General features: G+C 41.0%; 1 protein-coding gene across 9 annotated transcripts in view; it reads right to left on the bottom strand.

Moving 5' to 3' along the window:
- LOC119861595 (SPHK1 interactor, AKAP domain containing) overlaps positions 1-12287 on the bottom strand; it is a 104683-nt gene that overhangs the window by 70130 nt on the left and 22266 nt on the right. For 7 of the 9 annotated variants that reach the window (XM_038416896.1, XM_043492405.1, XM_043492401.1 and 4 more), the window contains one exon: positions 4663-4765. In XM_038416896.1, the coding sequence (XP_038272824.1) occupies positions 4663-4765 (103 nt within the window). The remainder of the gene's footprint in view (positions 1-4662; positions 4766-12287) is intronic. The other 2 variants (XM_043492402.1, XM_038416898.2) reach the window with 1 other exon arrangement.

Genomic DNA, 12287 nt, shown 5'->3' with positions numbered 1-12287 from the left:
TGTTGAGCCTGATACAGCCTAGCTAAGAGATGTCTTTTTAGCTCCGGCGATAGAGGCTTATGTGTTAAGCTCCAGAAGTCTCAGGTTTGATCCCAACAGATGATGACCGGGGTCTGTCAGCACTGCAATGCATGACCTCTGTGTTGTGATTTTTGTCATTTAATGAATAGGTAGTTGAGAGTGAGTGAGTGTGTGTGGTGGGGGGAATTTACCACTAAAAAGTGAGAATGCTAATCGTTTCTCCATAAGAAATAACCATGTGGTCTGAAGTACCACTAGCTCAGTTTCTCCACTCCAAATCCATGCCTGGATTCCCCCTGTCCTACATGGAAGGGAACTGTGCCATTTTTATGGCATCCCTCGGTCAGTCCAGATATTCTAGAATCTTTTCCAGAGTCAATGCTGAGGAAAGGGGTGGAAACTGGTCAGGCCATGGTAAGGAGTGGGTCCATCGTCCCCTCTGAAACCTGTGGAAATTAGTAGCAAAGAGTTGATGTGGAGGCACAGGGGGCTTCCATGCAGATGCCCTGGGCCTCCCACGGATCTGAGTGGTGTGGGGGTAGGAGAAGAGACCAGTTTGTGGGGGGAGCATGGAAGTTGCTAGAGACTCTCCTTTGGGGTAGGGGCAAACTCTTTGCCACGTATGAACAATATGAGGGAATCTCTGCAACAGAACCCTGGTGGATATTATCTTCTCGCTCAGAACTCCCCTCCTATTATTTTTTCTGTGGAAAGGGATAATCTGGACCAATGTGTGGTATCTAAGGGTAATGTTGACTAAAGGTAACTAGTATATAGCTACATATGCAGTATGCAGAGATAGAAAATACACGAACAGTTGGTCTTCTTGATAACTAGAAGTTAAAGGTTGTCATATGGTATCTGAAAGGCCACTTTCCCTTCATTTGCAAGGAATATTGCAGGTTTGGCTTAGGATGTCAATGTCCAAAGATAATTCTCTATGCTGATAATATACGGTCAAAATACTCTTAGATTTCCTAGAATCTTATTTAATTTTTGAGAGAGAATCTTCTCCCTGCAAACATGTGGCTGTGAGGATAAGGAATCTCAGCCACAAGTGTATAAATTTGCAGGATCAAGTTCTACATGGCACTAGTTAATTTCCCAAATGTAATTTGGACACATCTGCTTCTTAGACTAGTAGCTTCAGCAGTGTATTTGAATGTTTGTGAAGAAGCACCAATTCATTATATCCATTCCAAAGTACATTTAGTTGCAATACAGCAAACGCACACCTGTAATGAGTAATGTGAACATGTACAATGTTACCAGTCATTCAGTACATTCTATACCAGGGTGGGCAAACTATGGCCTGCAAGCCGCACGACGTGGCTCGGCTCTGCCCCGGCCCTAAGGCTGGGGTGCTAGGTTGGGGGCTGCACCAGTGGCTCAGCGGCACTCCAGCCGGGGAGCTGGGTCAGGGGCCGGACCATGCAGCTCGGCCCCGCTCTGGCACTCCAGCTGGGGCGCAGGGTCAGGGCCACACCATGCTTGAGGTAAGCACCGCTCAGAGCACCCGTGAGCCTCTTCCCCAGCCCTGATTCCCCCTCCCACTCTCCAAATCCCTTGATCCCAGCCCAGAGCACCCTCCTACATCCCAAACCTCTCATCCCCAGCCCCACCCCAGAGCCCGCACCCCCAGCTGAAACCAGCACCCCTGCCCCAGTCCTAATCTCCCTCCTACTCCAAACCCTTCGGAGCCAGCTCAGAGCACCGTCCTATACCCCAAACTCCTCATCCCAGCCCGCACACCAACCCCCCTAATTTTGTGAGCATTCATGGCCCACCATACAATTTCTATTCCCTGATGTGGCCCTCAGGCCAAAAATTTTGCCCACCCCTGTTCTATACTGTCCCTTTCAAAATAGGTTCTCCCTTCTCTAAAATCTTGTAGACTTCTTCATACTCAGAATTATTATGTATTGAACCAAATTTTCCTCAAGTTCCTCTGATGTACATCCTTAATATTTTGCTGAGGTCCATGAAGTTACTTCAGACTTACAATTGTGTAACTGTAAACAGAAAAGGAGGACTTGTGGCACCTTAGAGACTAACATTTATTTGAGCATAAGCCTTTGTGAGCTACAGCTCACTTCATTGGATGCATCTGATGAAGTGAGCTGTAGCTCACGAAAGCTTATGCTCAAATAAATTTGTTAGGCTGTAAGGTGCCACAAGTTGTCCTTTTCTTTTAACTGATACAGACTAACAGGGCTGCTACTCTGAAACCTGTAATTGTGTAACTGGAAGCAGAATTTGATTCATACAGCATACTTGTGTAGCAACTGCTTCCACCTCACTGTTGTATATTGGGTACTCAGTGGAAATCATACTTTAAATAATTCAGGATGAATCTGCATCATGCATTAAATGTGAAATCAGCAGTAATTCATGGTTCTAAAAAAAGTTTTTCCACTTGCATCTAGACCTAACTGTCAGCATTACTCAGTGTGGTGAATCAATGAACTAAATCACCCTCTAGCACAATGTGGAGTGGAAAAGTCACTCCTTCCCAGAGGAAAAAACACTGAACTTGTGTGAAGTTAACAGCTTCCTGCTCTGAGACATTAATATACAGTAAATGTATCTACAATAGATACAACACTGAGGCTCTGCTCTACAAACAAGACATCTGCATGTTTATGCCTGATCATCTTGTTTTGGTTAATTACCACTTTTCAAAAAGATATGAAAGAGGTACATGTAGAATAAGATGAGAGATCAAGGGGCATATCTCTTGCATTCATTCAGATTGGTCTGTGAAGTAACAGGCAGCATATGAGATGCTGCCTAACAGTAGCTGTCCATGATAAAAATAGCTCTTCAAACTGACAAGTGAATCAGCTGGAATGCTTAAATCATTCCCTGCCAATGGGAGACCAAGGTGGCGCCAATCCAACAGCAATTATAAATCTTAATTAAACTTATTTTTCATGAATGTAATATAAAGGAGAAGGTGGTGGACTGAGCTGATCTTTCTGTATGGTTTTGTGTGGCTTAAAGCAATGTTAAAGCATCCTGTAACAATTCCTCAAATGTGCCCAAAATGTTTTGTTGTTGGCAAAATGCAGACTCTATTTTGATTGTATAGATGTATTAGAAGTTGATTGTCATACTTGACTATTAAAATCTTAACTGTAAGGGTCCAGGCAGCTGAACAGCTGTGAGTTATTGGTGTGGTGTCCTTTAAAACTTCTTAACGTTAACCTGGTGTTTGTGAAGGTGCAAGGTTGACCCACCCCAAAGGTGAAGTCTTCTGTATTAGGTACAATTGGCTACATGAACTTCCCCTTGCAAATCTGCCAGCCTGCCACAAGCTGATGTGAAGCAACTGCCTGTGGCAGGAGTAAATAAAGAATCATGAGGAACCAATGTCACAGAACATTTTACTCTTAATATTTTCATTGAAATGAGGAGAAACACAGGGAGTGCCTGTCGGGTTCCAGTTGCGTGTCCTTTTTCATTTGTTGGCTTTCTTTTCTTAAAAGCAAAAAAGGTCACTCCTGAATAAACAAAACATTTCAGTTCACTCTTAAGTGTTTCTTTTAGCTACTGCCTCCAGCTGAAGTGAGCTAGAACTGCCCCAGTCAAAGTATTGGCTGGGGGTAGGGGCTAGTTGAGCTTTTTGACCAAAACAGAATTTGCCAAATGAAATTTTTTCAGTAAATTTCAGGTTTTTTTTTTTTAAACAAAAAGTGTTATGGAAAACTGACCTTTTTGAGGTGGGGGTTCATTTAAAAAAAAAGTAATCTGAGATTTTTGCTAAATTTCCCGTGGAAAAATAACTCCTCTTTTTGGACTGGCTCTAATATTGTGCCTCTGCTTAGCACAATTTCTCTTAGAGCTCCCCAAAGCACTCCTGCATGTTGCAAAATGGGAGCAGAGCCGTTATCCTCCCTCTCCCGCACCTCTTCAAAGGCTCTGCTAGTTCTCCCCCTTTTCTGCTCCTACACAAGAGACAGCCACAACCTGGCCCTGTAGTACACGGAATGTATGCTACTAAGGTTAGAAATTCTTTAGTGGTATATTCTCAGTCACAGTAAAAAAAGTGTACATATAAATGTTTATCCTGCCCTGCTCCTAATTATTTATATATATATATATATACACACACACACTGCTTCTAGTCAAAACTTACCCTTAACTTATCTAATTAAACATAAACCTTAGTCTAAGCTTTTCTCTGACCTTAGCTGTTCCTAGGGTTGTCTCCCTTGACCCATTTGCCTCAAAATAACACTCACTTTTATGATTTTGGACTAAAAGTCCAATTAAGTCAGACACCAGAATAGGCAGAAGAGCTCTGGACCTCTGTGCAAGGTCCTAGAACCTGACAACCTATTATAACACAATCATGAGACTGTTCACACACTGTCTACTGCTCTGGTAAGAAGGGAAAAGTGGGAAAACTGCCTATGAAAGTGATCACTGCTACATTTATCACGTGTTGTGTCAAATCATTGGCAAACATAGGCTAATCAAATAAAACTGCAAAATACCCAGACCATTCAGATTTTAATATTGTTTCCAGATCATTAACTTTGTTTTGTGTATCAATTGATTTTTATAATCCCCATTAAGGCATGAGTTAAAGCAGAGCTAGATCTGCCTTGGAAAATAAAATAAGCTTAGAGAGGTTACCTTTTTACATGCTGTGACAGAGCTCCCCAAACTGCTTTCTGAACTGTCTGTGCCGCTGACTTGGTGCTCTGAGACTTCATACATCAGTGGGGATTCAAAGCTGCTGAAGAAAGAGAACAACAAAAATCCTTCCAATGACTCATCTACATAAATACATGAAATGATGCCAAAAATACAGCTCAATTTAAAGAAATGCATCTAAACTCAAATTGCACCAACCTCTCTGCATTTTCCCTGGCTGATGTTACCATTCTGTTGATTACCCCAATTTCCCCATTTTTGGAGGACTATCCTATAATGAACACAAAATAGCAGACTGTTGCCTTTTAAGGACTAGAATATAGCACTTAGCTGGACCAAGTTATGTCTGCCTGTCTTTAATAATATACTAAAATGTGGTGCTAGATTCTTTTCTTAAGCAAGCAGTCTTGAGCAGTAAATGACATCCTCGCTTCGTTGATTGAGCTTGGTAGACACTAGTATAAAAGAAAATTCATACTGTACTTCATCCTCCCTATTGCCTGCCTGGGATCTGAGAAGTGAGTTGAATAGTAGTCATTAAAGCAAAAAGAAAACAGTGGGAGTGTCTGAACTCAAAAGCCCAGGCAGTGTAGTTTTATAATTGCAGACTAAGACAATGAGAATCGCGCACACACACTATATTGCATGTTGTGGGCGTGCTGCTGAATTGTATTTATCCTTCACATCTGCACCTTCCTCTCATGAAGTCATGCAAATCAGACTTCCAATCACAGTATTTATACGCGCAGCTGATACCGATCCTAAAGCATTGCTTTTGGATTAGCATAATTATTTCTTGTAGAACAAAGACTGCTAACTAAATAATTAATAATCAAATTATAGCAAAGTAAATTCAGTTAAATAAGCTTGCATCTCTCTTTATGCATGATTTCAGAGTTCCTAAAGATCATTCAGCACCAAAGGCCCATTCCTGCAAACATTACTCACCATAGTAAACGTTACACCTGTATTAAGTGTTAACCGACTAGACGGGATGCCATTTTAGATTTGGTTTTGGTGACTAGCGAAGACCTCATAGAAGAAATGGTTGTGGGGATAATCTTGGTTCAAGTGATCATGAGCTAATTCAGCTCAAACTGAACGGAAGGATTAACAAAAATAAATCTGCAACTAGAGTTTTTGATTTCAAAAGGGGTGACTTTCAAAAATTAAGGAAATTAGTTAGGGAAGTGGATTGGACTGAAGAATTTATGGATCTAAAGGTAGAGGAGGCCTGGGATTACTTTAAATCAAAGCTGCAGAAGCTATCTGAAGCCTGTATCCCAAGAAAGGGGAAAAAATTCATAGGAAGCAGTTGTAGACCAAGCTGGATGAGCAAGCATCTTAGAGAGGTGATTAAGAAGCAGCAGAAAGCACACAGGGAGTGGAAGATGGGAGGAATCAGCAAGGAAAGCTACCTTATTGAGGTCAGAACATATAGGGATAAAGTGAGACAGGCTAAAAGTCAAGTAGAGTTGGACATTGCAAAGGGAATTAAAACCAATAGTAAAAGGTTCTATAGCCATATAAAGAATAAGAAAACTAAGAAAGAAGAAGTGGGGCCGCTAAACACTGAGGATGGAGTGGAGGTTAAAGATAATCTAGGCATGGCCCAATATCTAAACAAATACTTTGCCTCAGTCTTTAATAAGGCTAAAGAGGATTTTAGGGATAATGGTAGCATGACAAATGGGAATGAGGATATGGAGGTAGATATTACCATATCTGAGGTAGAAGCAAAACTCAAACAGCTTAATGGGACTAAATCGGGGGGCCCAGATAATCTTCATCCAAGAATATTAAAGGAATTGGCACCTGAAATTGCAAGCCCATTAGCAAGAATTTGTAATGAATCTTAAACTCAGGAGTTGTACCGAATGATTGGAGAATTGCTATCTGGATCTATCTGGTTTTAAGATTCTACTCGATAAGTTTATGGAGGAGATGGTATGATGGGATAATGGGAGTTTGGTAAGTAATTGATCTTTAAATATTCAGGGTAAATAGGCCAAATCCCCTGAGATGGGATATTAGATGGATGGGATCTGAGTTACCCAGGAAAGAATTTTCTGTAGTATCTGACTGGTGAATCTTGCCCATATGCTCAGGGTTTAGCTGATTGCCATATTTGGGGCGGGAAGGAATTTTCCTCCAGGGCAGATTGGAGAGGCCCTGGAGGTTTTTCGCCTTCCTCTGTAGCATGGGGCATGGTTGACTTGAGGGAGGCTTCTCTGCTCCTTGAAGTCTTTGAACCATGATTTAAGGACTTCAATAGCTCAGACATGGGTGAGGGTTTTCATAGGAGTGGGTGAGTGAGATTCTGTGGCCTGCGCTGTGCAGGAGGTCGGACTAGATGATCAGAATGATCCCTTCTAAATGCATCCGATGAAGTGAGCTGTAGCTCACGAAAGCTTATGCTCTAATAAATTTGTTAGTCTCTAAGGTGCCACAAGTACTCCTTTTCTTTTTTCTGACCTTAGTATCTATGAATCTATATCTCCCCTCAACCTTCTTTTAGTTAGGCAAAACAAGCCAACCTCCTTGAGTCTCCTTTCATAAGACAAGTTTTCCATTCCTCGGATCATCCTAGTAGCCCTTCTCTGTATCTGCTCCAGTTTGAATTCATCCTTTTTAAACATGGGAGACCAGAACTGCACACAGTATTCCAGGTGAGGTCTCACCAGTGCCTTGTATAATGGTTCTAAATCCTCCTTATCCCTACTGGAAATACCTCTCCTGATGCATCCCAAAACCGCATTAGCTTTTTTCACAGCCATATCACATTGGCAGCTCATAGTCATCCTATGATCAACCAATACTCCAAGGTCCTTCTCCTCTTCCGTTACTTCTAATTGATGCGTCCCCAGCTTATAACTAAAATTCTTATTATTAATCCCTAAATGCATAACCTTACACTTCTCACTATTAAATTTCATCCTATTACTATTACTCCAGTTTACAAGGTCATCCAGATCCTCCTGTATAATATCCCAATCCTTCTCTGAATTGGCAATACCTCCCAGCTTTGTATCATCTGCAAACTTTATTAGCACACTCCCACTTTTTGTGCTGAGATCAGTAATAAAAAGATTGGTCCCAAAACCGATCCTTGAGGAACTGCACTGGTAACCTCCCTCCAGCCTGACAGTTCGCCTTTCAGTAGGACCCGTTGTAGTCTCCCCTTTAACCAATTCCTTATCCACCTTTCGATATTCATATTGAACCTATCTTTTCCAATTTAACTAATAATTCCCCATGTGGCACGGTATCAAATGCCTTACTGAAATCTAGGTAAATTAGATCCACTGCATTTCCTTTATCTAAAAAATCTGTTATTTTCTCAAGGAAGGAGATCAGGTTGGTTTGGCACGATCTACCTTTTGTAAAACCATGTTGTATTTTGTCCCATTTACCATTGACTTCAAAGTCCTTAACTAATTTCTCCTTCAAAATTTTTTCCAGGACCTTGCATACTACAGATGTCAAACTAACTGGCCTGTAGTTACCCGGATCACTTTTTTTTCCTTTCTTAAAAATAGGAACTATATTAGCAATTCTCCAATCATTCAGTACTACTCCTGAGTTTACAGATTCATTAAAAATTCTTGCTAATGGGCTTCCAATTTCAGATATGATTGCTCTCTATAAATATATCAGAGGGATAAATACAGGAGAGGGAGAGGAATTATTTAAGCTCAGCACCAATGTGGACACAAGAACAAATGCGGTATAAACTGGCCACCAGGAAGTTTAGACTTGAAATTAGACGAAGTTTTCTAACCATCAGAGGAGTGAAGTTTTGGAATAGCCTTCCAAGGGAAGCAGTGGGGGCAAAAGATCTATCTGGCTTTAAGATTCTACTCAATAAGTTTATGGAGGAGATGGAATAATGGGATAATGTGATTTTGGTAATTAATTGATCTTTAAATATTCAGGGTAAATAGACCTAATCCCCTGAGATGGAATATTAGATGAATGGGATCTGAGTTACCCAGGAAAGAATTTTCTGTAGTATCTGGCTGGTGAATCTTTCCCATATCCTCAGGGTTTAGCTGATCGCCATATTTGGGGTCAGGAAGGAATTTTCCTCCAGGGCAGATTGGAAGAGGAAGAGATTGTCCCATTCCATCTGGTTTTAAGTGTTTGTTTGCAGAGCTAGGCCCTAAATTATCATTACTTCAGTATTAATTAGATGAAGTTTATAAGTGTCATATGTTTTCAGGTTATTGCCTAGTGAATTCAGCACAGTTCTCAGTACCCTTTCAGAGCTGTGCATCCAATTTCCTTAGAGGCAAGCTGAAAGCTTATCCCATACTAAAATATAGAAAATCTTCAAAATAGAGAACTTGATCCTCCATTCCTTACACATCCAAAACTCTGAACTAAGTCAAGGCACAATCAAATGGTGTGCCACGAACGTAGGATTTGCCCTATCTCATAGGTTCAAGAGTTCATGTTTCCTCAGAATATTTACATGTTTTACTTGATATTGTGTAGGGCCAGATGCTGCTGCTATTCAGTGAGAGTAAGAACAGGAAACTTATTCTGCAAACAGGGACTTGCAGTTAGTAGGACTATTGGTTGAGTGAGGTCCGGACCCATTCAGTTAGTGTAAGGGTATCAGAAGCTGATCCATAATTAATAAAAAAATTGTCTTAATACAGTGAATTTAAAATAGTTAATTAAGAATATTTAAGGCTAAAGTAATTTTTAATAAATGTATTTATTGCATAGAAGTACAGTGCATTAATACAGATGCAGTAAACGCACAAATATCCTTAAATAGTTGGGTTCACCTGACATGCATGATCACTACACCTGTGATGTGGAACACTGACTACTTAAGCATAGTGGGGTGAAGGGGTAAGCCCACCCCTCATCACGTGGCATGACCCTTTAAGATTGTGGGAGGCTTTGATATACACAAACACATAAGAGGTACTTTTGGAGAGGAAGTGGTCCTGGGAATAAGTAGTGTTTGGGAGAAAGTCGGTTACTGTTTCTTTAAGGGACTGGATCAGGAGCCTTCCACAGTAGACAGGACAAGGCTTCCCCTCTCATTGGAGCAATTGTGGATGAGCTGGGAGAAGGGAATTAGTGGGTATGCTGCCTCCTCCCACATAGCAGGGCAGCCACCTGCAGGAGAAGGCTGTCAGCTGAACCCGCTGAGGACTAACTGGGGAGAAGGGACTACCTGAAAGAGAAGCTGGCTGAGGACTTACAGCTGGCATAAATTACAACCTTCGCTCCAAGGAGGAGTGCTGGGGAGGGAGCTGAGGGTTGTAACTTATGTCAGCTGTAAGGCCTCAGCCAGCTTCTCTTTCAGGTAGTCCCACTCCCAGCTGGTGGAGGGAACAGAATGACTGTTTAAAGTAAATCCCAGCTCCTGAGTGGCATCCTGAACAGGGACAAGGAAGTTGATTGACCAGGACTCTTTATATGGACTCAGTGGATGTGAACTAGGGCGACTAATGAAGCGAGTTTCACTTTGTAGCAAGACTTAATAAATGAGACCTCATGAAGTGGATGCACGTTTTGAACCAGTATAGTCTGGGAAATTGAGAAGAACATGAAGAGGTGCTGAGCACAATTCTCCTGCTGGGGTGTGCTGGAATGCCTCTTTCCCTTATGACACCACCATATAATATTCTCCGTGTTCAGCCTTTTCTTCACCTGTCTAATCTATGCAAAGGACAAATAGCCTTAAACATTTGAACATCTGTAGTCAACTTCCTTGGAATTTAGCAAGGAAAAATTGCATTATTATAGGGGATGTCTATGTAACTCAAGACAAAGTATGGGATGGATTCTGATCTTCCACTGTTGTAAAACTTGAGTATCCCCATGAAAGTCAGTGGAGTCTCTCTGGTTTCTCAGTGTTAGTTAAATCAGTGAGATTCTGATCTCCATCTCAGCCCCTCCTCCTCCCCCCCAAAAAAATTAAAGCCACACTTGTACCAGCTACAGTGTTCATTTAGACTTTCCATTTTACATCTCATGTCATATGGATGGCAAACCTAATGCATGTGGATATGACTTTCACCATTTCTTCAAAGGGACAGAAAATGTGCATTTTATGCCGTTTTAATTTCTCTATTCTTAATTTTAACTGTAAACCTTATTCTTTAGTTCTGTAAAGAATTTTGGGGTGAAGTTTGGATGAAAGACTTTACTAAACCAGGTTTTCTCTGCATGTATATATGGGCATATTTGTGCATCTAAATTGGTCTCTACTCGTAAACTGAGGATTAAGATCAGGATTTATCTAGTCTGTTCGCAGCTGTATTGCCCCTTATTATAGGCTATGTGCCATTTTCACAACTTAGAACTAAGGTTCAAGTCAAAGTCTGAATTTCAGGTATGAGTGCAAGAGCATCTATATGCTCCCCTTTTTAACTGAGGAGATAACTGTGGGGCTTATGTACAGTTTAACACTAAAGGGAGCTGATGCACTGATATCATCATCTGTTATAGTATCGTATTGTATAGTAATGCATCCGATGAAGTGAGCTGTAGCTCACGAAAGCTTATGCTCTAATAAATTTGTTAGTCTCTAAGGTGCCACAAGTACTCCTTTTCTTTTTGTTATAGTATGTTCTACAGACACATTGTGGTGGACTCATGTGAGGATTCTAAAAATCAACAAACAATAAAGGTGACCACAAACAAAGGAGCTTATTGGACTTGATGTTCTACTTCTCCATTTGTAAAATGTATATGTGGAAAATCAGTCCTGGAGTTATATTTATGGCACACTAACAAATCGGTTCCCTTTGAATATATGATCAGGTCATAGTCCCATAGTACATAACACCAGTCTTTTCAACCACATAAGGCAAAAGATCTCCAATATTTTCCAGAAGAAAACAGGGTTAAAGTGAAAGGGAAAATATCTTCATGTACAAATATGGAAAGGCTTGCTGGAGCCGTGTTGAGTGAAACAGAATGACACTGTGTGTTATGAATTATATCAGACAGAACAGGCTACACCACAGACTGAAGTTCAATGACTTGGAGCACTTGTTAGTGAGGTCACTGGAGACTGATAAGAGCTAAATTCTAATGTCAGACACTCAGAAATTTATAGCTGTGAATCTTGTAAGACTGGCTAGTTTGTGCACATGGGACAGCATAGCAGTGATTTTAGAAGACATCTGACAGTAAACTTGGGAATATTTGAGAATGAACATGAAGCTGTAAATGTTGAAAAGTCTATCATCTTGGTCTCCAGAGGTATTGGAGCAGAACACTTTAAAATCGAGCTGCATGCCATACCAACATAGGAGTAAGTGTTAGGCATAAGTAAGTAGGGCCCTACCTAATTCACAGTCCATTTTGGTCAACTGCAATTTAAAAAATCTTATGACTCTGAAAATTTCATAATTTCAGCTATTTAAATATGAAATTTCATGATGTTGTAACTAGGAGTCCTGACCCAAAAGGCAGTTGTGGGGGGAGGGGTTGCAAGACTATTGTAGTGGGGGTCCTGGTCTTGCTACCCTTACTTCTGTGCTACTGTTGGCAGTGATGCTGCCTTCAGAGTTGGGTGCCTGGAGAGCATGGTATGGTATTGTCACCCTTACTTCTGCGCTGCTGACTGCAGA

The sequence above is a fragment of the Dermochelys coriacea genome, chromosome 9, assembly GCF_009764565.3.
Source record: "Dermochelys coriacea isolate rDerCor1 chromosome 9, rDerCor1.pri.v4, whole genome shotgun sequence".
Taxonomy (NCBI): domain Eukaryota; kingdom Metazoa; phylum Chordata; order Testudines; family Dermochelyidae; genus Dermochelys; species Dermochelys coriacea.
This window is presented reverse-complemented; position numbering and strand designations above follow the sequence as displayed.